At 40.6% G+C, this 24437-nt stretch overlaps 3 protein-coding genes across 3 annotated transcripts; 2 read left to right on the top strand and 1 right to left on the bottom strand.

Moving 5' to 3' along the window:
- The first annotated feature begins 3842 nt into the window (after nt 1-3842).
- kpna7 (karyopherin alpha 7 (importin alpha 8)) lies at nt 3843-7431 on the top strand. Its single transcript, XM_034598795.1, has 12 exons — nt 3843-4003; nt 4080-4223; nt 4296-4381; nt 4623-4791; nt 4893-4992; nt 5248-5330; nt 5627-5713; nt 5806-5982; nt 6090-6323; nt 6630-6812; nt 6922-7068; nt 7273-7431. The coding sequence occupies exons 1-12, from the start codon at nt 3938-3940 to the stop codon at nt 7357-7359; spliced, it is 1563 nt and encodes a 520-aa protein (XP_034454686.1). The 5' UTR covers nt 3843-3937; the 3' UTR covers nt 7360-7431.
- A 2440-nt stretch (nt 7432-9871) lies between these two features.
- On the top strand, nt 9872-11741 carry LOC117769830 (NAD(P)(+)--arginine ADP-ribosyltransferase 1-like). Its single transcript, XM_034598978.1, has 3 exons — nt 9872-9915; nt 10126-10212; nt 10689-11741. Exons 2-3 carry the CDS (start codon nt 10138-10140, stop codon nt 11517-11519), a joined length of 906 nt encoding a protein of 301 aa, XP_034454869.1. The 5' UTR covers nt 9872-9915; nt 10126-10137; the 3' UTR covers nt 11520-11741.
- A 692-nt stretch (nt 11742-12433) lies between these two features.
- xpa (xeroderma pigmentosum, complementation group A) lies at nt 12434-18157 on the bottom strand. The gene is made up of 5 exons (XM_034599011.1): nt 17749-18157; nt 17399-17504; nt 16462-16627; nt 13716-13833; nt 12434-13625 (listed from the first exon to the last, which is right to left on the bottom strand). Exons 1-5 carry the CDS (start codon nt 18029-18031, stop codon nt 13471-13473), a joined length of 828 nt encoding a protein of 275 aa, XP_034454902.1. The 5' UTR covers nt 18032-18157; the 3' UTR covers nt 12434-13470.
- Between the last annotated feature and the right edge of the window lie 6280 nt (nt 18158-24437).

Consider the following 24437-nt stretch of genomic DNA (forward strand, 5'->3'; position numbering starts at 1 on the left):
ACACTTACAATGGCAAAGAGGGTTGTAACGTCCCTCTGCTTGTGTGTGTGTGTGTGTGTGTGTGTGTGTGTGTGTGTGTGTGTGTGTGTGTGTGTGTGTGTGTGTGTGTGTGTGTGTGTGTGTGTGTGTGTATTGACGCAGCGCTGCAGCACAATCTATTCTAATGATTTCCCATAGAAACCTCAAGTTGATCTGGGAAAGCAGGGAGGAAGAATGTCAAAAGAGAAGAAGGAAGAGATGGAGGAAGGGAGGGAGGGAAAGAAGGACCGAAAGAAGATGGAGGCAGCACGGAGGGAGAGGAGGGTATATATGTTGAGGGGTAAATGCCAGTTATGTGCATGCACAATTTACAGCAGAAATAATGTGTACTCATTTCTAAGCTATTTTTCCTAATAGGGGTTTATAATCTGTAACAAATGGCTGAGTTAAAGGTTAATAAATTACCCACTAATACGTACTAATCCAATATAAGCCAGAAATAACTGCTCCTTTGCTGGTGAGTCCATTAATTGTCAAGTTAAAATGCTGATGAGTTTCTCGCTTCATTTCTCTGAGATTTAAGCACTTAAATCTGCAGTTATAATTATTTGTGAGTCAGAATGAAAGGTCACAAGTTTCCCATCTTTTAAAAATGTGCCAGTAAAACTTGCTCCTATAAATAGCTAACATTCTGATTTTGACCCAGTTAAAAAGATAAAGTACGAGACACCAGCCAGAGAGATTTTCCACAAACTGGTGACCGAAAGGTTTCATCAACAACAGCTTCTAGAAAATAAAGCACTGTTGGTATCTTTATCAGTCACTATTAAAGCCATTAGCTGCAACTTGTAGTGTGAGCTTTGGCTTAAAGCTAAGGTTCCTCGATTGAGCAAAAGTCACAAGTATTAAAGGGAGCATCCTACAGTGAAGCAAAGTGATGTTCCTGAAACATGGATGTTAACTTTTCATCCATAATTAACAGATTCGGAACTTGTAACTGTGTTGATTGTCTGGAAAATAGTTTTTTGAAGTAGTTTTCATTACATGTGTGTGTGTGTGTGTGTGTGTGTGTGTGTGTGTGTGTGGGTGTGGGTGTGTGTGTGTGTGTGTGTGTGAAGCCTTGAACCTGCACTTTGGAATTTCCTCCAATCACCTCACATTGTTCAGACTAACAACGAGTCAAAGACGACGGGGCAGGACAGAAACACTCCACACCCTTCAGTGTGTCTCTGAGGAACCATAAGCACTTCCAGGTCAAAAGGCCAGCAGGATGATCTCACGGGCAATGAGAGGAGCGCACACACACACACACACGCACACACACACACACTGCACAACTCCACTTCAACAGGTAATAATGAATGATTTCCTTTGCTTATTTCTTAAATTTCACCCAATTCATCTTATTAAGCAGCACTGCCATACATCAACCCCCCTGGTAAAGGCTCACAGTAGCCCGTCCTCCGCTGAAGGACATTCTGACCTTTACGTTATAATGATAATAAAGCAGTAGCAAGAGAGCATGAGAACAAATGGAATCATCATGTCTGTTTATCCTCCCTGGTTTCTCACGCCCGAGAGAGGGAAATTACTAACAGTGAAACAGGGATATGAAAATATAACAGACGTGGAGACACTGCCAAGGGAAGAGACAAGTGAAAATATCCCTTTCCGTTCATTTTTTGGATGATTTCAGTTTTGTCTAATGAGGTGCTTGTCATTTTAATATGATTGTCAACTCTGACTAATACAACTGCATTTCTTGCCCTTTGACATGCTCTAAAACTATGGTTGTACAGGAATATTTAAAGTGTTGACATCAAATTAAGAACATGTTTCTTTCAGCAAATATTATCACTAAAATATATATATATATGTTGATTCGTCTTCCATTCTTGAAACAATAATATTTTCTCACAAACATCTTAAGTTGTGTGTGAAAATGCAATCAAAAAGGCAACCGAACTGTGGCATTTTAGCTGCGATAACATATTTTTGGCCACTAGGGGACAGACAAATGCTAAAACAGGCTGACATATAAATGCATCTATTTGATTTGACTGTATAAAAATGATCGTAGACTCTGGGTCTGGAAAGTGAAGCCAAAACAGAAGTGCCAAAACCTGTATTCTCTCAAATGACCAGCAGAGGGCGACTCCACTGGTTGCGAAAAATAAGTCAGTTTCAAGTCAATGAGATAATTTCTGTCATTAAAGGTTTTCTTAAGGAGTTTATTGTCTAAATCACTAAAGTTAAAGTCTTCTCTAATACAGCATGATGTTTATTCAATAAATTATGGCCCCATTTATAGTAAAATAGGCAATAAAGCATGTTGTGGATACCGAATGATTGACAAGTGTCCAATGTTTTTATATATATATATATATATATATATATATACACACACACAGCGTTTTATGTGTCCACATCTGTGTGGACAGGGCCTTGTGTGTTTTTGTTTCTAGTTGTGTGTGTGTGGAAGAGAGAGAGAGAGAGAGACTCAAACAGGTTTTTCAGAGCGAGGTGTGAGGGGGAAAGTTGAAGGGTCTGTGTTAGAGGAAATGACTCAGGCTGTGACCTACACTCAGTCTGGTGGTGGCAAAGCTGCAGAGTGCGATTGTGTTTACACATGAGTCTGAGTACCCGGAGTCACAGGGCCCTGTTTTGTACAGCGTGAGTGTGTGTGTGTGTGTACATATGTTATCAAGAGGAAGTGATTATAACTCCACTTCAGCTGCCATTGTTCAGGCCTTCCTGGTTGTTACAGAGGAAGACGAGACCCCATCACCTCCACACTTTTTCTCTGCTCTCTCTCTCTCTCTCTCTCTCTCTCTCTCTCTCTCTCTCTCTCTCTCTCTCTCTTTCTTGTCTTTCACTTGTGTGATCTATTTGTTTTCATCTTTTCCTTATATTTGACCTCATCCTCGACCTCATCCATCTGAAGTGATGTGTACCTAAAATAAAACACGTGGACTGCAATTCAAAAACGGTTACCCCTATTTTGGAAGATACAAAGACACAGATACACAAAATCTACAAGATCCCTGTGATTTAGGATTACATCAGAATTCCTCACAATCACCTCAACACAAAGATACACACGTGTAGTTGTCAGTTATGTTATGCTGCCATCTATTGTCCAACACACGCAATGACAGGTAAAGCAGCAGCATCTCCAATATACATTTCAAACCTTATTCGTGATTATTATCATTACCTCCAACAAGGAGGTTATGACTTCATCGACGTTTGTTTGTTTGTCTGTTAGTTAGCATGATTACACAAATACTACTCGGTAGATTACCATGGCACTTGGTAGAAGGATTACAGTAAGAGTCAGGGAAGAACCCATCACATTTTGGTGACGATAACATTGCGAAATACGGTGGGGTTTTTTTTACACTTTCACAATATTTTAATAATAATTTTTTTAATGTATATAGTGCCTTTCTAGTAATTATTATTAATAGTAGTAGTAGTAGTAGTAGTAACAATTTTACAGGCTAAACTGAACAAAAAACTGACAAATATTCAGAAAACTTGTGACAGAAAATAAATAAATCATAATCATAATCATAATAATATAATCATAATTAGAAGAATGATAAATAAATGTGATTTAAAAAGTAGGGCTGGGCTGTTTGAGGTGGTTTATTAAATTGAACTGGTGATTTAATTCATTGCTTTGTTGTTTTCACTGTAGAGACGGAAGATGAACACGTGAACACATGTTAGCTTTACCTGGCGCTTCAGGGAACTTGAAGAGGTTTTGGTGACTTGATTGAAGATCACACACGTGCATGTGGATGAACCAATATGGCTGTTACACCAATCACAGCAGATTGTATTCACCTGAAGCTGCTCTGCTGCTTATAACGACCCAGAGGAAGGTTTCACTCACATTGCAACAGTGTGACTGAAGCAGCGCCGACGAGTGCACCGTGCGTAAAAGTTCACCATGCCCACCAAGAACGTCGTCGACGAGCGCATCTCAAAATTCAAAAACAAGGGCAAAGATCCAGCGGTAAGTTTGTGTTTAGTTTTCAAGTGCGTTGCGTTTTTAAGTCATGATAACGACATTGCGTCTCGTCCACTTGCAGAAACTGCGAGAGAAAAGGATCTCAGTGTGCGTGGAGCTGCGCAAAGCTCACAAGGATGAAAGTTTCCTGAAGAGGCGAAACATAACGCTGTCCTCTCTTCCGGACGAGGAGGCTATTTCTCCCGATTACATCTCCAACGACAAAGTTAGTGCACAGAAACCCCTCCACAACTGAATTCACACTCATGCTGGCACTAACGGGTTGCCTGTCTTGTAGGTCGCCTATGTATCCATTGAGGAGATAGTCAAAGACGTGAACAGTGACTGCAGGGAGTCTCAAACCCGAGGCTGCCAGGCAGCCAGGTGAGCCACCATGATGATTTTACAATCTATTGTCTAATGTTTGTCCCGTCTAGTTTCCAAGACAACACTTTGATAACTTTGTACCCTTTGTTAAAATTTGTATCACATTCTTCCGCTTTCTGACACTGACCAAAGATGCAGCTTAAGATATCTTTAATGTCACATCAAGTGAAACCAATAGGAAGAGAAAACTAGAGTATAATGTAAATAGTTCAAGTAAACTTCTGTGCCCTTTCCACAGAAAGCTGCTTTCTCAGGAGCGTAACCCTCCTCTGAAGGAGATCATAGATGCTGGTCTGCTGTCCCGCTTTGTGTCCTTCCTGTCTATGGACGATGAGTCGACTCTGCAGTTTGAGGCAGCTTGGGCTCTGACTAACATTGCCTCTGGAACATCTTGGCATACACAACAGGTGTTAAACCTTCTGAGACAACGGTCTTGGGTTCTCATGACCCTTGATTTGGTACTGATGTCACTTTCATAATAAACCTAAATATGGATTTCCATCATCAGGTGGTGGAACATGGGGCTGTGCCAGCTTTCATCTCCCTGCTGGCCTCACCACTGTTGCACATCAGTGAACAGGCTGTGTGGGCTCTAGGAAACATTGCAGGTAAAATCCTAATATGAATTGGTGTCATACCTCTGTTATTGAAATAAATAAAAGTGGGATCTATCAGGAAAAATGTTAATGTCTTGGTGGTTGCAGAGATTATGTACCCTTACCTTGGTACATATCCAAGTGAATTATCTCTTCCAGATGTTAATGTGGTCCGTGTTTAAGCTCAGTGCTGAAATAAGTGTCTAATAAAAGTGGTGGTGGAGTCTACATCTTTCAATGAGATTTTCTGTACTAATCTCACCACAGGTGACGGTGCATCTTATCGGGACATCCTGATTGAATGCAATGTCGTTCCAGCCTTGCTGGCCCGCATCGCCCCGGACACACCAGTAAGTCCAAACTTCACAAGAAAAGATGCCATTTTTCTCAAACAAGGCTTATTTGTATTTCCCCTGAATGACCACTTTATCCTGAAGGGTACGGGCAAGTTAGACATTCTCATCCCAACTGAATCTGACTTAAGTGACATCGCTTCATTCAATAGATTTTAAATGTTGCCACAAAGGGCTAAAAGTTTCCACATTCAGTAGTTACTCCGACACTAACATGTGCTAGATTTCCTCTATATGAGGTAGCTGTCTGAATGTTGTTGTTGTATAATCCTGTTACTGATGTATCACCCCAGGTTGGCTACCTGCGTAACCTAACATGGACATTATCCAACTTGTGCCGAAATAAGAATCCATTTCCTCCCTTGTCTGCAGTCCTGCAGGTGAGTAACCGCAGCGTGGTCCTGACACTATCACTCCAGGAAGGTCCCAACTGTACCCATGAGCTGACTGCTTTTCTGTAATTGTCCTTCAGGTGCTTCCCTCTCTGATCCAGCTGCTCTATCTCGGTGATAAGGACATCTTGTCTGATGCATGCTGGGCGATCTCCTACCTCTCAGATGGCGACAACGATCGTATCGATGTAGTTGTAAGAACTGGTATCGTCGCTCGGCTGGTGGAGCTCATGAGCCACGAGGAGCTCAGTGTCATGGTAGTGTATTTTAAACGACTTAAACTTCCCAAGTGTCATAAAATACTAAATGTCCACAGTCCTGTAACAACATTCAAGTGAGCTGATTTGTTACTTCTACTGTCCAGACCCCGGCTCTCCGCTCCATCGGCAACATTGTCAGCGGCTCCGACCTGCAGACCCAGGTGGCGATCGATGCTGGGGTTCTGAACACCTTACCTCAACTGATGAGGCACACAAAGGCCAGTGTGCAGAAGGAGGCAGCGTGGGCACTGTCCAACATCGCTGCAGGTCCATGTAAGCAAATCCAACAGGTCATCACCTGCGGACTGCTCCCCCCTCTGGTTGAACAGCTTAGAAATGTGAGTAAATATGAACCGTGCACGTGGCTGGCATTTCTATTTGAATAACTATGGATAGGAATTTCCTAACAATTGGACTTGTCGCATCGGTGGAAGTGGTAAAATGCAATGATTGCGCTCATTCAGTTGCCTCAGTTTCAGGGCTGTTTGTACAGGCTGGCTTAGTTACATGGTCAGGTTTACTAGAAGTTTAACATAACCACTGCTAAAGCTGATGGAAGCACATGCAAGATGTAGTTGTCTACTTTTAAGTGGTTGGGTCACAAATGTGAGCAGATCCAAAAGGTGTCGTCGATCTCTTCTCAGGGAGACTTCAAAACTCAAAGGGAGGCCGTGTGGGCAGTGACAAACTTCACCAGCGGGGGCACTGTGGAGCAGGTGGTTGCTCTGGTGCAGAGTGGAGCTCTGGAGGCAATAATCAACCTGCTGCAGGTCAAGGATGCTAAAGTCATTCTGGTCATACTGGATGCCATCAATAACATGTTCATGGTGAGTGGGGGGGGGGGGGGCAAATTAACTCTTGCTTCTAAATGGTCTAAAACATGCTACGTTGGATCCATCGATGACTCAAATGTGTTTGTTTTTTTTGTTTTTTCAGGCAGCAGAGAAGCTCGGTGAGACAGGGAAACTGAGCCTGTTGGTTGAAGAGCTGGGAGGACTGGATCGCGTCGAGTTGCTGCAGAACCATGACAATGATATGGTGTACCAGGCTGCACACAGCCTGATTGAGAAGTACTTTGGTGAAGTAAGTGGACAAATTGTGCATCTAAAAAAAAGACTGTAAACATTTTTGCAATTTGATGCATAAGCTTATTATTTTTGTTTAAATGTATTAGCCTTTATTTCTATTCAAAGGTGAGGTAGAACTCTTGGCAGAAAGGCTTACAGTAATGTCTGTTTGCAATTTTGTGATATGACACTTCTCCCCCCCCCCCCCCCCGCATTCTAGGATGAGATTGATGGCGTCAAGGTGGACACAACCAGTGATGCATTTGTATTTGAGTGCTCTGATGTTCAAAAAACCTTTGAATTTTAAACTCATGACATTCCTATTGTACGTGTTTTAATTTAAATGTTGACAATAAAATAAATGATTTGCAGTACAGTCCTTGTTTTGAGTGGTGCTGGGGAGACAAACTGTTAAAGCGGATTTGTAAGTAGATTGATCAGCTCTTCACTAGTCTCTAAGGGATGAATCGATCTTCAACATCAGATCCTGTCGCAATTAAAACCTTTTGGGATGTACAGTTTGTCAGCATTCAAAACTATTGCTACCATGCAGGTTTTAAAATCCACACATGTTAGCCTTCATTATATTTAACCCAGCTACATGCATTCATCTAGTATCTTGACCTAGAAATGTTTAAACTGAATCTAGGGTTTGTGGACAATAGGGTAACAAACCTTTTTAAATTATACTGATCAGAGAACAGATGCCTTTTGTTCTATAAATGTCGTAAAATAAAAGATGTTTTGGTAAGTGGCACAAACCTGGACTCAGAATTTCGCTGCAACTCTGTATTGCCCCTGTGGTAAATTGTTACTTCCTCACGCAGTTTCCTTTGAATGGAGTTCATTGCAGTGTTTGGACATTTTTGCGGTTTATAAGTGAAAATGACAATTGTAACTTTTTTTTTTTCCTAATTCCACTGCCCTGTTGATCCACATTGCAACATCCTGACTTCATTAATGGATTGAACGAAAACCTGTAAAACAATAGTTCAACAGCACTATATCCCCTAATGACCAAAGTTAATCGACTCTACTTGTATTAGGTAAATCTAAGCTAATATAGCCTGATACAGGGGAAACTGAGGGCTCTGGAGTGACCATTACCAAAGATTTTCAGCACCAGTGAACATGCCTCACTCTAATAAACAGGTTTATTCAACAGCTTCCACATATATTCCAGCTATCTGCAGTTGGATGTCTACCACATTACCTGGTAACTTGTACAGGCACAGAACTACGAAATTATTTGCAATAATTATTTTCTGTGCTGACTTATGAAGGGACTTCCCTAACAAAAGATGACCTCACTTGGTTTGTCATGTATTTCACCAGAATGGTGAGTCTGGGCATCTTCACTTTCAGATTTCTGTGATGAAACTCACTTTTCCCAAATTAAGTAAAGACAAATTGATTTTTCTGCTTCCACAAAAAATAATTAGGGGAAGATAAACAAACGGTTTAGCCACCTGCTATATTATTCTAGCTCGAAGATAAGTGTCAGTAGCTAAACCACCTAGAGCAGGGGTCGGCAACCTTTACTATCAAAAGAGCCATTTTGCCCCCTCTTCTACCAAATAAAATTTGTTTGGAGCCGCAAAACATATTTGATAGCGCAGCTTATAGAGTTATATTTATAGTTTAACACAGTGTTGTGCCAGTTCTCACTTAAAATTAACTAGTTCAAAGTTCCGTTCATGCAGATGAAAAAAAACTAGTTCACATTCATAGTATATTTTTTACCAAATTCTCTGGAATCACACAAACACTAAGTGACCATGTGCTGATCAGGTCCTGATAACTAGTGATGAGTGTTTATTAGTTCCAGTGAGAAACTATGTTTCACTGTTTTTCTACAAAGTCACTGACCGGCTGCTTCACGTGAACGAGCTCTGATCTCCCTGCGTGTGTCGCTCTGAGCGAGTGAGTGGGAGCGGAGCCTCGGGGCCTGTGTGTGCGCGCTCTCTGGGAGCAAACGCACACACACATTTTCTATCGCTCCTGGTATTTCACATGATGGCCTGATACGATGATTTAAAAAAATGTATGTGAGTGACGTTCACTTTCGCTGGAGTGAACGTCGTTCACGTTCATCATATGAAAACTGATTCGTTCAGTTTATTGTTAATGAAAAATATAATTGTTCATGCACAACACTGTACAGGGAGCCATTGAGGAGGGGTATAGACTATATATAGACGCGGGTTGCCGACCCCTGACCTAGAGCAACAGAAATTTGTTAATCTGCAAGTTTCTTATCTAATCTCTTTATTGGATCAGTTTAAATTGTGATACACCTGTGAACTGTTATCAGATGGAAAATCGAGGGTCTACAGCTTTAAAAACATTCCACTGAACTACAAAACGTCACCTGTTTCAAGCTATATGAATTGTTTCCAATTTTGTGTCCAGACCAGGAGATGCCTGACTTCTGCCTTAACTTTGGTTCATCTATTGATCTGTCCCTGAGAACAGTCAGCATTTTGTGTGTTGGAAGTGTTTCTCTTAGACGCAGTTCTCAACTTGGGCAAGTCAAACTAAAACCATCTGCTTGGGTGTGTACCATTTTTGGATAAGAGGTTCTTTTTGGAATTCGGGGGGAAGTGACCCCTCAACCCTACAACTTCCATTTTTTAAGATCATGAAATCAAGAGAAACTGTCTTGCTAATTTCTCAAAAAATTCTGGGGAAATCCTTGATAACAACAGGAGTGAAGATTTTTGATTGACAGGGTGGAGGGTTTTAAACCCTGACGTTGCTGTTCTACTATACACGCCCACATCAGTTCTGATATAAGAAGAGGAACTGGCACCATCCAGACTAAATCCCTCACTGGCTCTGACGGTCACTGCACCACTATCTGGTAAGATCGAATCGAATACAATTATTTCTTATTTGCTAAAACCATAAGCAAAAATGTTTTTAAGGTTATTGTATGGGTTTTAATATTTTGTTCTCAATTCAAATTCTATTGTCGAACAATAGAAAAGATATTATCCTTCCCTTACAGAAGGCCTTGTTATTTGTATTCTGTAAATGGGCACAAACTAAACTGACTTGTACTTTTTCTTAGGCTCTGCCAATCATGTTGATGGTTAACATGTTGTTTATTGTCCTCTGCTGCCTCTGTATGAAGACAAGACCACTTGATGCAAAGACGGTAAATTCAGATGCATACAGTATACACTATCATAAAAACGTGGGTATCTGAACAACTCTTAGACTCTTGAAAATAGAATGGTACGTCTGCCAACGCCCTTGTAAAACTAAATACACTAAACCGAGATTTTTATTTGGATCTACACCAAACAAATCAGTCCCCTTAACATACTTGTTTTTTTTTCATCAAGATCCATTAATTATTTGCTAACAAATCAACCTAAATGTTAAATGCATCTCACAATGTTGAAGAATGGGTTCTTCCCTGACCCATATGGCATCCTGTTATCAAGTTCTGTGGTGATACGTCCAGTAGTTTTTATGTTATCCTGCTAACTAACTAACAAACAAACGCACATAACATAACATAACCTCTTTGGTGGAGGTAATGACTGGAGTTGATGTCTCTGAACATCCTGGTTTAAATGGCATTAGAAAATTAAAATGCACTTAAACTGCATGTATTGTTTTCTACAGTTGCCTGTTCAGACAATGGTCCCATCTTCAGCACCAGAAGCTCCTGTAAAGGTTCAGAATGTCTCCACCCACACCATCTCCAATCCCTCACTGAAAGCCTCTGGAGCCTCAGCGCAGGTCGCCTCAGGCCTGCTCAGCCTCAGCACAATCCCCTTGAGCTTGTCCCTGGACTCTGTGGACGACATGTATTACGGCTGCGCCCAGAAGATGCTCATCAAGGTGAAACGCCACTACCTGCCAAGGAGCACCGGACAAGGTCTACACACTGCATACACAAAACGTTGTGCTCTGAGAGCCATGAGTACCAAGGACATCTACGACCATGTGTCCTGGAATCACTTCAGGGCTCTGTGTGCCTACACAGCAGGTTCCTATGCCGACTTGAATAGAGCAGTCCGCACGGGAAAGGCTTCCTACAAGAAGTCGTTCCAATTCCATGCTCTTCACTTCCTATTGTCGGACGCCATCCGGCTCCTGAAGCTCAACCAAAGGAGCTGCTACACCACCTACCGCAGGAGCAAACGGCTCTACAGCGGGGAAGCTGGACAAACCATGCGCTTTGGCTCCTTTGCCTCCAGCTCCCTCAGCAAGAACCTGCGCCAGTTTGGACAAAGGACCTGCTTTGAGATAAAGACGTGTTTCGGCGCCTACCTCAAGTCCTATTCAGAGTTTGACTCGGACGAGGATGAAGTACTGATTCCTCCGTATGAAATGTTCAATATAGTCGCTGTGGACATGTCGGGACAGAATGACTTACAGTGTGATGTTTACTTCAAGCTTGAGACGGCAGGAGTTTACAGCAGCCTCAACTGTCAGGCTCTGGACCTTTGACATGTGCAATTTTAACATTTGTCAGTATAATTTCACCATGAGCCACAGTCTCCACCAGTCAACATTATTATGCTTCACTGTGCTGAATTTATTTATTAAAACGTATTAAAAACACTTTTAAGACTTCGAGTTTATTTATGACTTAAACATCAGACAACTAAATCTTTTTAAAAAGGCATTTAGTTAGCCAACTTTTGATATTATTACATTATCACGCTTCAATTGTAGATTAGCACTTTAAGGACTTCTCATCCATTATGGCATAAAAGTTGAGAGAAAGCTGAAAGTAACATTTACAATCATTTTACAAAAGATGAAGTGTGACAAAAGTAACACTTCTGCAAATGACATACTGGTTTATTTGCTCTTTTGAACACTGGGGCAACAAGTTGGGAATTTGACAGGGAGAAGCAAAACATGAGAATTAGTCTTTAATTTGAGGAACCACATTCCAAAAACCATTCCTAGTCCCTTAAGTCTTTATATTACATAAAAATAGAAAAACCAAAGAGTTCTCCTGAAAATTAAATTTTCCACTTTAAATAACAAAAACAGGATACTCCACAAATAAGTCTGTAAATAAAAAAAATGTCTCAAGTGATTTATAAAAAAAAGAGAATATTTTTACTTACAATACACAGCTATGAAAAGGATCACCCTACATCTGACTGACATAAACAGCACATCTCGAACCTTAATAAACTGGTTCCAAAGCAAAACCTTATGGTTGCTACTTTTTAAAAAATATCTTGCAAAAAGAGGATACCCCCCCAAAAAAACAGAGATTTTAATTCATGAATTTTAGATTTTGTAAGTTATGAATTAACTTTTGTACAACTGTTTTACAAAGATATAAACAAGTTTATTTCTAATGTAGTCTTGAATTATTGTCTTTTGAAAAGTAAAAAATATCACCTCATTTGGAAGTTATAGAGCACATGGTGCTCGGCAGAAGTTTCTAATCGACTATTAAGCCACTATGATATATGCCTTATGACCTAATTCACTCCAGGTGAATAAGGCAGAGGACAAGAAATGATTTAACCTTCAGCCTTGATATAAGAATGGAGACATCACAGCACATTTGACTGAAATCTTTCAGAACATCTGGATCAGCCACAGCCGAAATACATGAAATAAAAACTAAAAAAGAACCTAAATTAATTCAAAATAATCAAATCAAAATTCACGTTTTTTGCACTACACTTGGGAGTGAGCCCCACAATCCACTGCTTTTGTCAAGACTGAATTTCCACACGCTTTCCTTCATTTGCCCATCATGAAAGGGGATTCCTAACAGGAAGTGAAGCAACAGGCAGCGAGCTAAAAAAGGCAGTCTTCAGAGTTAGAGCTAAAAATATCAACAGCTTCTCTGAATCAACATTTAGGCTGAGATGAGTAACAGCATGTTGCACAATGGATTTTCTATCACTCTGTGTCACGTCACGTCAATGACATGTGGGTCGTGTGTGGGTCAATTAACCTTGTTGGAGGGGGTATGCTAGTTGTAGTTTGTGAGAAATGCCCCGAGCAACCAGATATGAGCGACTTCATCAGTCATTTTTCTCACTCTCGAAGACAAGTGTTGCAGTATCAGTGACTTACCTGAAGAAAGGCAATGAAATCTGTTTTGATATAGGACCAGATTAGGATTTAGCTTTAGAGGGTGGGGTTCACCCAGGGTGCCATACATGCTAGAACCACCACTGAGTAACAACCATTTAACATAGAAATCACTCCCGAACTGAAAAAGTCAGGCATCACACAGGAGAGTGATGTATGTGATCAGGATGGAACGTTTTATTCAAGAAAAAGTAATAAACTACTGGAGGTAGAAGTGGTTTGTGAGAGGAATGGTTCCCCACAGAAGCACCAAATATCATCTGTAACAGTCTCAGTGTGTGTGTGTGTGTGTGTGTGTGTGTGTGTGTGTGTGTGTGTGTGTGTGTGTCTACATCTTCTCGTAGGAGAGTTCATGTCCGCAGGTGGTGCAGGTCTTCTTGTAGAGGTCCTCCTCTGGATCCACCACCTCCTCTGGTCCGTACTGGTGTTGGTGCACGCTTGTGTCTTTGGTCCACATGCTGCTCCTCACCGCCCGACGCAGCTCTGACACAAACACACACACGGTGATGTTAAAACCATGCACAGCGTAAGTGAGTTGGCATTTGAGAGTTTTGTCTCAGACAGCGAACTGACCTTTGACCTTCTTGTTGAAGCGCTTTTGTTTCTGCACCTCTCGGTTCTCTTCTCTCGTCTCCTTGGCCTCCTCCAGGGCCTCCTCCGAACTCCACACCTCCATTGATCTCTTCTCCACCTGGGGTGTACACATGCACTACCGTTCAAAAGTTTGGGATCACTTAGAAATTTCCTTATTTTTCAAAGAAAAGCACTGTTTTTTTCAATGAAGATAACATTAAATTAATCAGAAATACACTCTATACATTGTTAATGTGGTAAATGACTATTCTAGGTGGAAACGTCTGTTTTTTAATGAAATATCTACATAGGTGTATAGAGGCCCATTTCCAGCAACTATCACTCCAGTGTTCTAACATTGTGTTTGCTAATCGCCTTAGAAGACTAATGGATGATTAGAAAACCCTTGAAAACCCTTGTGCAATTATGTTAGCACAGCTGAAAACTGTTTTGCTGGTGAGAGAAGCTATAAAACTGGCCTTCCTTTGAGCTAGTTGAGTATCTGGAGCATCACATTTGTGGGTTCGATTATACTCTCAAAATGGCCAGAAAAAGAGAACTTTCATGTGAAACTCGCCAGTCTATTCTTGTTCTTAGAAATGAAGGCTATTCCAATGCAAGAAATTGCGAAGAAACTGAAAATTTCCTACAACGGTGTGGACTACTCCCTTCAGAGAACAGCACAAACGGGCTCTAACCAGAGTAGAAAGAGAAGTGGGAGGCCCCGGTGCACAACTCAGCAAGAAGACAAGTATATTAGAGTCTCTAGTTTGAGAAATAGACGCCTCACAGGTCCTCAACTGGCAGCTTCTTTAAATGGTACCCGCAAAACGCCAGTGTCAACGTCTACAGTGAAGAGGCGACTCCGGGATGCTGGCCTTCTAGGCAGAGTGGCAAAGAAAAAGCCATATCTGAGACTGGCCAATAAAAAGAAAAGATTGATATGGGCAAAAGAACACAGACATTGGACAGAGGAAGATTGGAAAAAAGTGTTATGGACAGACGAATCAAAGTTTGAGGTGTTTGGATCACACAGAAGAACATTTGTGAGACGCAGAACAGGTGAAAAGATGCTGGAAGAGTGCCTGACGCCATCTGTCAAGCATGGTGGAGGTAATGTGATGGTCTGGGGCTGCTTTGGTGCTGGTAAAGTGGGAGATTTGTACAAGGTAAAAGGGATTTTAAATAAGGAAGGCTATCACTCCATTTTGCAATGCCATGCCATACCCTGTGGACAGCGCTTGATTGGAGCCAATTTCCTCCTACAACAGGACAATGACCCAAAGCACACCTCCACATTATGCAAGAACTATTTAGGGAAGAAGCAGACAGCTGGTATGCTGTCTGTAATGGAGTGGCCAGCGCAGTCACCAGATCTCAACCCCATTGAGCTGGTGTGGGAGCAGCTTGACCGTATGGTACGCAAGAAGTGCCCATCAAGCCTATCCAACTTGTGGGAGGTGCTTCAGGAAGCGTGGGGTGACATTTCTACAGATTACCTCAACAAATTAACAGCTAGAATGCCAAAGGTCTGCAATGCTGTAATTGCTGCAAATGGAGCATTCTTTGACGAAAGCAAAGTTTGAAGAACAAAATTAATATTTCAAATAAAAATCATTATTTCTAACCTTGTCAATGTCTTGACTATATTTTCTATTCATTTTGCAAATCATTTGATAAATAAAAGTGTGAGTTTTCATGGAAAACACGAAATTGTCTGGGTGACCCCAAACTTTTGAACGGTAGTGTACATACATACACATCAGACACACTTATTGAGGCATGGATGGGACAAGAAAGCCTCACAGAATGATGAGGGGTTGGATTTTAGACTATTAAGTCAGAAAACTGGAACTGGAAATTTGTTGCTTAATTATTTTAAAGATTGAACAAATAATAAAGCAGCTAATAATTTCAGCTAGTTGGTCTTACAAACTTTGCATGCTTTTTTCAATATCAATATTTTGTGCAATTCCTTCATCTACTGACTGACCTTAAAAGGGACAAAAAAAGGGGGAAATTGCATTAAAAGCTTCTAATCACTTGAAATGCATGATATTAAGAATCTTACCAATTAGGCTGTGGATTGCTTCAGCTACTTGTTGTATTGGCAGCAAGTGGCACATAGTGAACAAGTAGTAGGATAAGAGGGACAAATAGAGGATAACGACTTAGAGGATAGAACTCCGCCAAGGCTAACGCTGTATCTCATGTTAAATGAGTTCTTTCTTGGGTCATGCCTCAAACCACCGCAACATTTCATGGACGTTGGTTCTGTAGTTTTTGTGTAATGCTGCTATCTAACAGACAAACGCTGGTGAAAACATAAAGAACACAACATAACATAAAGAGGCCAGTAACCTCAGATTACAAACTCCCAGGAGGTAAATATCTTAAATAATATAAAAAATATCTAAAACTGAGCCTGTCAGTAGAACTGATATGTCATGTCTACAGTTAAGTGTTAATTAACAAAACTTTTGTAATTTGGGATTCAGCATTGTGTTATTATATATAAATTAGGATTTTCTTATTTAGAGTAGTTACAATCTACCACATTACATTTAAGATCATAATGAACAATGTGACACTCAGGTTTCAGTCTCTCACACACACACACACACACACAGACAGACAGACAGACAGACAGACAGACAGACAGACAGACAGACAGACAGACAGACAGACAGACAGACAGACAGACAGACAGACAGACAGAGAGAGAGAGAGAGAGAGCGAGCAGCACCTGTACTTTGAGGTAGAGCTTCATGTCGCCCCAGGTTGGGTTGTGTGGGTTCTTCTTCAGTATAAACCTGAGCGGAGGCTCTCGCATGTCCATGTCACAGTCCTTCAGCAGGTACTGTTGCTTGGCCTCAGTTCTGGAGATCAGTTTGTGCTTCTCCTCGTTGTCTCTGAAGAGAAAGATGCAAAAACAGTTACTCAAAGACAAAATGGCACTAGGAGTCTGAATAGGTGTGAGTTTCAGCTTTTTGTACACGTCAAATTTAAGCTTAAATACATACTTTTTGAACATTGCCTTCTACATTTAGAACTTTCTCAGAACAGAGGTGCTGCATCATCACTTATTACACTTTAAGATATATCTTACATGCATGGGATTGTGTAATATTAGTATTAAATATACAAAATACTGCATGCTGATACTGCAGTTTGTACCATTGGACACAGAAATTATGTGCTTAGTCCAGTAAAACCAATAATGATATAAAGTCTGAAAATACTATTGAATGTCATTTTATCCTGGTGATCTTCTTGATCTACTTTACTTTCGAGTTTTTCCTCAACTCAAGTGAGACAACAAGCTAAAATTCTGACAGTATGTAAAGTTTCACTTGCACTAAAGTGACAAAAGTTTTACATTGTGCTATGTTTCTTTACTTTGCACAAGTAGCAAAAGAAAAAACAATTATCAAGTACTGCATAGACAAAATATTGTGCTGTAAGATTTAAAAAAATACATATAAACTATTCATACACAGAAAATCATCTACATACCAATAGCAGATCAATTTTATAATATAATTTTGAAAAACATTAAATAAAATGAAACACTGCACTAAAAGAAATCCAACTGTAATGATTGGAGAGATGCAGGAAAAACTGTAATATTTGGAATTCATGCTCATTGTCAAACACAGGTCTGCAGTAGTGTGTGTGTGTACCTGCACTTGTCACACACAGACAGGTCAAAGCTGTTACTGAGGTAGGAGTCCATAAAGGGTTTTTGACAGTCATCACAAATTAGGTAGTCTGGCTCAATCACTGGAGCTGGAATCAAAACACACACACATACATATATAAAAGTTTCTCTGCACACATGTAAACACTTTATCCTCGCGCGCGCGCGCGCGCACACACACACACACACACACACACACACACACACACACACACACACACACACACACACACACACACACACACACACACACACACACACACACACACACACACACACACACACACAAAGTTTCTCTGCACACATGTAAACACTATATTCACAAACACACACCTGGCTGATGCACCACCTTCCTGGCCTTGTGCTCCTCCTCTCCGTCCTCCTCCTCCTCGATGAAGAAGCCGGCTCCGGAGTCGATGGTCTTGGAGACTTTGGCCGAGGTGGCGCCCTCCACCGCGGACAAAGGGCGGCTCGCTAGTCGGGCTTGGCGGAGCATCAGAGCTCGCTGCCGGTTCCTCTCGATTTTAGCCCGCATCGCTGCAGAGAGCTCGGGCTTGGGACTCTGCTCCGGGTCCTGAGCAGCATCGACCACCGCCTCTGACTCTGGAGGGTCCATGACGTCCACTCACACAGAGATCACAACATGAGGATGAATGAAATGACTCCACAAACAGTCACGTCCCATTCAAACAGACGAGCTGTTGTTATGAAAGTGACAGCTGCATGTTTCCGGCCGCGTCTCTTCCTCTTTTTTTATTCTGAACTTTATAGACGCGTTACTGCCCCTAGCGGATTCTGATAGTATAGCGCCATTCTCCAATGTTACATTTTAACATAAAAAATATAAATAATAACATAAATGTAAAATCTAATAAAAGGTTGATGCATCTGTCACTTGGAAAGTCCATGTCTTCATAATGAAACAGTTCTTACAGCTTAAGATTTTGCTTTTATTTGTTTTCAATCCATATATTGTAAACCATACAGTGGAGCTTAATTCTGTTTCTCAGGACCCGCCCAAGTGCCATTATGTCTCATGGTATGTGGGCCGGATGACACCGATCGGTGTGGGCCAAAACTATTTTAATACGTTGAAAAGATCTATTGAAGTATGCCATGCATGTAGGAAGTGGGGTTAGCTTCTTTGAAATGAAGTAGAAAGCTTTTCCTAAGTCCTCTCTCTTAAAAGGATAGTTGACAGAATTTTTTAAAAATTTACTCATTATCTACTTACCATTATGCAGCCAAATCCAATACAATCCCATTCAAATACTGCTCCTGTGGTGACATTCTGAATATTTGACTCAAAATGGCATCATTTACACCATGTTTTTAGCCTAAATGTCCTCTGATATCCTCCTCGGAGCCACGGTCACGTTCGCGCGCACACACACCGGAAACACTGAACACAAGCTCTCGCCCAAAGTGTGAGTTAGCATCGCTACATTTGCTAGCATCACTACTTCCGGTGGTGGACCTTTAGGCTTAAAACATGGTGTAAAGGATGCTGTTTCGAGTGGCATGGAGGCATGTTGTGTTTTTTTTCTGTTTTTCTGTTTTATTACGTCTGAAGAAGGAGTCACTTTGGCTGAAACACTGTTTACCCCTGAGACTCTGAAAGAGTTTGTGAATCAAACACTTCACCCACCCCTCCATCGGCATAGTGGTGAGTAGATAATGAGTGAATTTTCATTTTTCGGTGAACTGTCCCTTTAATCTCAATAGGAGGCAGTGACGGATGCAACAGTTATCCTGAACTGTTCCCCATATCAGTCCAACTCATGCACAACTTTTGCTCCATTCGTTATGGGTTGCTCTAAATACAGTTTATGGTTGTTCTCCGTGTCGCTGAGCGTTGGCTCTGTAGTTGGTCACTAAAGGCTTTACTCTGAGTTCTAGTGGCATCTCTCTCGTCAGATCTTTCAGGGAGATACGGTCATCAAGCCTCCAAGTTTTTATTTAATCCTCTTCTCCATAGCTGCAACATTTTCATATGAGAAAGTGACTGACACCAACACTTAAGTGATGGACAGGTTTGTAGGATGTTTATTGCCTTCAAATGAAAATCATAACATCCTAGTTGTGACATAGGAAGTCGTGTACACAGTTTGTAATTCCCATTGTAGTGGTTAAGTTGTGAGAACTGCTGCAATCAGATGGATGCTAATGTTAACGTTACTGTAATTGTATAGAAGCCACATGGACTTTAACAAAGTAACATCAGTTGGGTGACACATCAGAGGGTGCAACTGAGAGAAAACACGAGGCTGTTGGTAAAATCTAAATGTTCCTACTTTGAAGTATCAGATTGTTGCATAGTAGAGTGAACATCCAGTTATCACAGGGTTATCGGCCAACTATCCAAAGAACTTACTCCCATGACCTCCATCATTTCTGAGGACGTCTACAACCACGTCACATTCTTCTCATGCCCACTGGAAACATGAACCCATTTGAAGGCAGTAATCATCTCTAGCATGTTGGCTGGCAAACACTTACATGTGCAGTGAGTGAGTGTCATAAGATGGCAGTGAACATGAATAATGAGAGAAAGAAGACAGGTGAGTATGTCCTTCATTGGTTGTCCTCAAGCATCCTGTGAATCCCTGTTTCATCACGCTGATCGTGGCAGAGAGCCACACATGCTGCTGTAAGAGGCTTGTGTCAAAGAACAGCAGATCGCATCAGGGTAGATGACACTGCAGATTTCATCGATGATCTATGGATCGCGTATCAGAGATCGTAATGGTGGATCCAGTATGGCGGATTCTGTATCGTGCTGGCTGATCGTGATAATAATGGTGGATCCTGTATCGTGTTGGCATCTGGTAATGGTGGTGGACCACGATCGAGGTGGCAGCTGATGGTGGATCCTGATGGCGGCAGTGGACAATGACTGTGGACCATAGTGGCATCCCATTTTGATGGTGGATCATGATCTTGCTGGCAGCTGACCATAGACTATGATTGCAGCAGGACTGCTTGATATATAATATTTCTCCTCAGATACTCGACCATTACTGACAATAATCCATCAATTCATTGACCTTCAGTTATGCTTCAAAATGTTTATTCTTATCAATGCTGCTAAAACCATTATCTTTCTGATGTTCTCCTTTACACTTGACATCTATTGCACTTGTGTCCGTCCTGGGAGAGGGATCCCTCACATGTGTCTCTCTCTGAGGTTTCTACGTTCTTTTTACCCTGTTAAAAGGGTTTTTTAGTAGTTTTTCCTTACTCTTGTTGAGGGTTAAGGGCAGAGGATGTCACACCTTGTTAAAGCCCTATGTGTCACAACTTCAGTCAGCTCGTAACATTTTCACTGTCTGTTATCTTATTTTTTCATGTACTAATTCTCGTGTCATTTCAGAATTCAGCCACTCCCCCCTGCTCTGCATCACCTCGTTCCCTCGTCATTAGTCACCCAGTGTATATATACCGGCTCATTTCCTCTCTTCTCTGCCAGATCGTCTAGTGTGTTTTCTCCTAGCTTTCCAGCGTTATCCCGTGTTTAACTCTTCTGCCTGATCTCTGCTCTGACCTGCATTTTGGACCCTGGATTCCCGATTTGCCTGCTCCCTATCGGATTTGTTTGATATCACTGACCGTCTGCCTGGTTTTTGACCTCTGCTCGTCCAATAAACCAGAACTCTTGTCTACTCCCATAACTGCTCAAGTGTCGTGCTTCTGGGTTCACGTCTGCCATTTTGCGCATCCTGACACTATGAGACAAATTGTGATTTGTGAATATGGGCTATACAAATAAAATTTGATTGATTGATTGACCGCTGCCTTGAGGAAGCTTAAAGGTGAAGTATATTTAAAATCTTGTATGAATATTTTCCATTAAAACAATTGACAAATTCTATCAACGATACAGTTTTCTTTTCTGTTCCTGTCAGTCACACTCATTCTGTTTCCGACCATTAACTCAAACTAGCAGTGGTGAAAATTTGAGTTTGGTTTATTTGATCATATAACACTTGATACACAGTTGAACGATATATGTTTTGTACAGCATAATACATGATTCAAGTAGTACATGAATATGATTCCATGTTTGCATATCGTGTACAGGAAGTACAAAAGCATTTTACCATTTGTCAAGGTATCCAAACTGGCTGAGGATGAATTCTTATGGATATTTCCTAAAAGCATTCATTCATACATTCATTTCTCACATTCAGATGATGCATCAAAACAAGAACGATTTAGAAATTATACTGCATAGACAGGCTAAATAAGAAGATGGATAATTGTGCTTGGCTTTGAAATCTACCATCTGACATCATTACATACTGGAGCTTATGCAGTTTTTGCATTACACTTTACAAATCTTTTATACATACACTTTATGATTGTGAAATTCGGGATAGTTTTATGGACAGACATTTATAAACATTCATTTGGACAAAATATATTGCAATTTATTAAAACATAAAAATGTAAAAGAATAGTTGGGATAGCATAATGACGCAATGTGATTTTTAATCCCTTGGTACTATAACTGATGAAAGAGGCTTAAATCCAGATTATCTACAAGGAAATATGTCCATGTTAAAAAGAAAACGCAAATTCAGTGCAAATGAATACCTGAGAAAAAAGGAGGGTTTCCATTCTGTATGCTAGCTGTTTACCTCTTAGGTTAGTAAACATGGTATCCTAGGCAAAGTTAGCTAACCGCTCAGAACACCAGCTTCCGTATTCATCTATATTCTACGATGTCTCGAGGTTGCACTGAAACAATTTTACATTTCCTATCTTTACTGTAAAAAAAAAAAGTAGAGAAGGATGTTAAGTGGCAAGTTTACAAAAATAAATTTTTCCAGAACTGATGGAGCACATTAAACAATGCTGCGAAAACAAAGTGTCACCCTCATTTGGTTCCATTTAGTTGACAAAGTAAGAATGTGACAGAAGCAAAATCAATCATATATTCACATGTCCTTTAAAATAGTTGGCAAACCAAAGCTTGAACTTTTCAAACATATGCTGTCCGCTGATCATCAGCAGGTCACGTTTTTGTATTTGAGATGTTTGAGATGATCAGGATGGTGAAATAAATGTTTCATGGCCTGTTGTAGCTTGTAAGAGGCCAGTCGGGCAGTTCAGAACCTGGTGCAGCTGTAATGTTACAAATGTAAATGTAGACATTTGGTTTGTTGTCATGTCACTAATATCTCTTTCACATTAGAAGTATGTTTTGTTCCACCTGTTTTTACAGGCAGTTTGACTCATTAAAGAAGATAGAATGGGAATCTATTTTAATTTGAAAATAAAATGACCTAAGATTCTCAAAATCAGGGGAAAAAACGCAATAACGGAAACCAATTTTTTTGACTTTTTAGACGTCTTTATTCTTAGTTTGTTTAATCTTTTTGCAGCTTCGTAGGAGTAGTTGCATTACACTCTTATATCCGCAACATTTGAATGGAAATAGTGTTTTCTCATGGATAATTGTCTACTACAGCAGGACCCTCCAGACGCATTTTGTTCAGTGCTATTGCACTAGTTTACCAAACCTAACAGAAAGGAATTCGAGGAAAACAGAGTTTGTGCCAAATTAGTCAAGTGTCACAATCTCTTCAGCAGTGTTTCATTTTAGAATTATTATATGGGCCTACTTGACATTGCTTATTAGAATTTTAGTCTAAGATTTTCCACTGTATATCATAAAGCAAACACAAGAAAGTGGTGTGAGAACATTGCGGTGACAGCCCCACATTAGGCCTGAGTACAAAAGGCCTACAGCAGTGGAAAAATGTCCAAGATAAAAATATTGTTGTCATCTTCATATATATACGGAAATGATATCAATATATACATATGGAAATGATATCAATATTTTTTTGTGTATATATATATATATATTTATACATATATACACACATTATACAGTACATGGCATGAGTTGTTTAGATCAAAACATCACAAAAAGCCGGTGATACCTGTTGATATTGAACACTCCTTTTATAAATACATACATTCAAAAAGAAAAAAGTTAAATACAACAGAGAACACTAATCTTTACTCCACCATTTGTTATCCCGACTGCATCCCATCACTTACTGGGATGCAGATGTGGCAATGAGCGCTTTTTTCCCCACTCGTGGCATTTCCATGCACCAAAATTGTCCAGTTTTAGTCCCGATAATGAAGTACTCGCTCGCTCTAAAGTGGTGCATGTAAAGGCAGACAGAAAAAAGACAGATCTGAAAAAGTCACACTTACAAGCTTATGAATATGAAACCCCAAATGAGATAGTTTGGATATAAATATTGAGCATGATAAAACCTTAGCCAGTTTAGTCCATGCTATCAGCGTACACTTAATGTAACTACTTAGTATTTAATGTGTTCTATTATACATCTGGATGAACTGGAAATAAAGTAAAAATTTCTGCCACATATGCCCTGGAATGCAAAACACTCAAATCAGCAACACTGAACATTTCTCTTCTGATGACATTGCAAACCCATATACATATGGTGGAAGGGACACAGTTAAATATAAAGGTCTGTTCAGCAGCTTTCACATTTCCCCAGTTTGACACACGGGATCTCTCCAAAGCTCCACAAACAAACAAGAAATCAGTTTATATGCTCACCATGGCTGCTAGCATGAGTGGTGGATGTACTTGTTACACTGCCACACAGTCCTTTGGTTTAAAAAATAAATAAAAAGAATATATATAAATATATCTGATGCTCTTTGATTAAAATGTCCATCCTGGGTGTTGTTCAATTCACTCGTCACTGGGTGGAGGCTCTCCTATCGGGTGGCAGAAGTCCATTCACCGAGGACTGGCTTCTCTGCCACTCCTGGAAGGCTGTGATGCAGTCCTGAAACACTGGAAACAACCTGTGCGTGTTTACCTGTTTGCTTCATGTGTGTGTGCAGGTACAGCTTGACACTGAGCGTGTGGATGCCAATGTGTGTGTGTGTGTGTGTGTGTGTGTGTGTGTGTGTGTGTGTGTGTGTGTGTGTGTGTGTGTGTGTGTATGTGTATGTGTGTATCC

Source organism: Hippoglossus hippoglossus, chromosome 1 (assembly GCF_009819705.1).
Source record: "Hippoglossus hippoglossus isolate fHipHip1 chromosome 1, fHipHip1.pri, whole genome shotgun sequence".
Classification (NCBI taxonomy): Eukaryota; Metazoa; Chordata; class Actinopteri; order Pleuronectiformes; family Pleuronectidae; genus Hippoglossus; species Hippoglossus hippoglossus.

Coding starts and splice junctions, on each gene's coding strand:
- xpa (XM_034599011.1), bottom strand. CDS start 18,031: ATGGACCCTCCAGAGTCAGAGGCGGTGGTCGATGCTGCTCAGGACCCG. Junction 17,505..17,748: donor GAAGGTGGTGCATCAGCCAG/GTGTGTGTTTGT, acceptor TTTTGATTCCAG/CTCCAGTGATTGAGCCAGAC. Junction 13,834..16,461: donor AGCTCTACCTCAAAGTACAG/GTGCTGCTCGCT, acceptor TGTACACCCCAG/GTGGAGAAGAGATCAATGGA.
- LOC117769830 (XM_034598978.1), top strand. CDS start 10,138: ATGTTGATGGTTAACATGTTGTTTATTGTCCTCTGCTGCCTCTGTATG. Junction 10,213..10,688: donor GACCACTTGATGCAAAGACG/GTAAATTCAGAT, acceptor TGTTTTCTACAG/TTGCCTGTTCAGACAATGGT.
- kpna7 (XM_034598795.1), top strand. CDS start 3,938: ATGCCCACCAAGAACGTCGTCGACGAGCGCATCTCAAAATTCAAAAAC. Junction 4,382..4,622: donor CGAGGCTGCCAGGCAGCCAG/GTGAGCCACCAT, acceptor CCCTTTCCACAG/AAAGCTGCTTTCTCAGGAGC. Junction 5,331..5,626: donor GCATCGCCCCGGACACACCA/GTAAGTCCAAAC, acceptor GTATCACCCCAG/GTTGGCTACCTGCGTAACCT.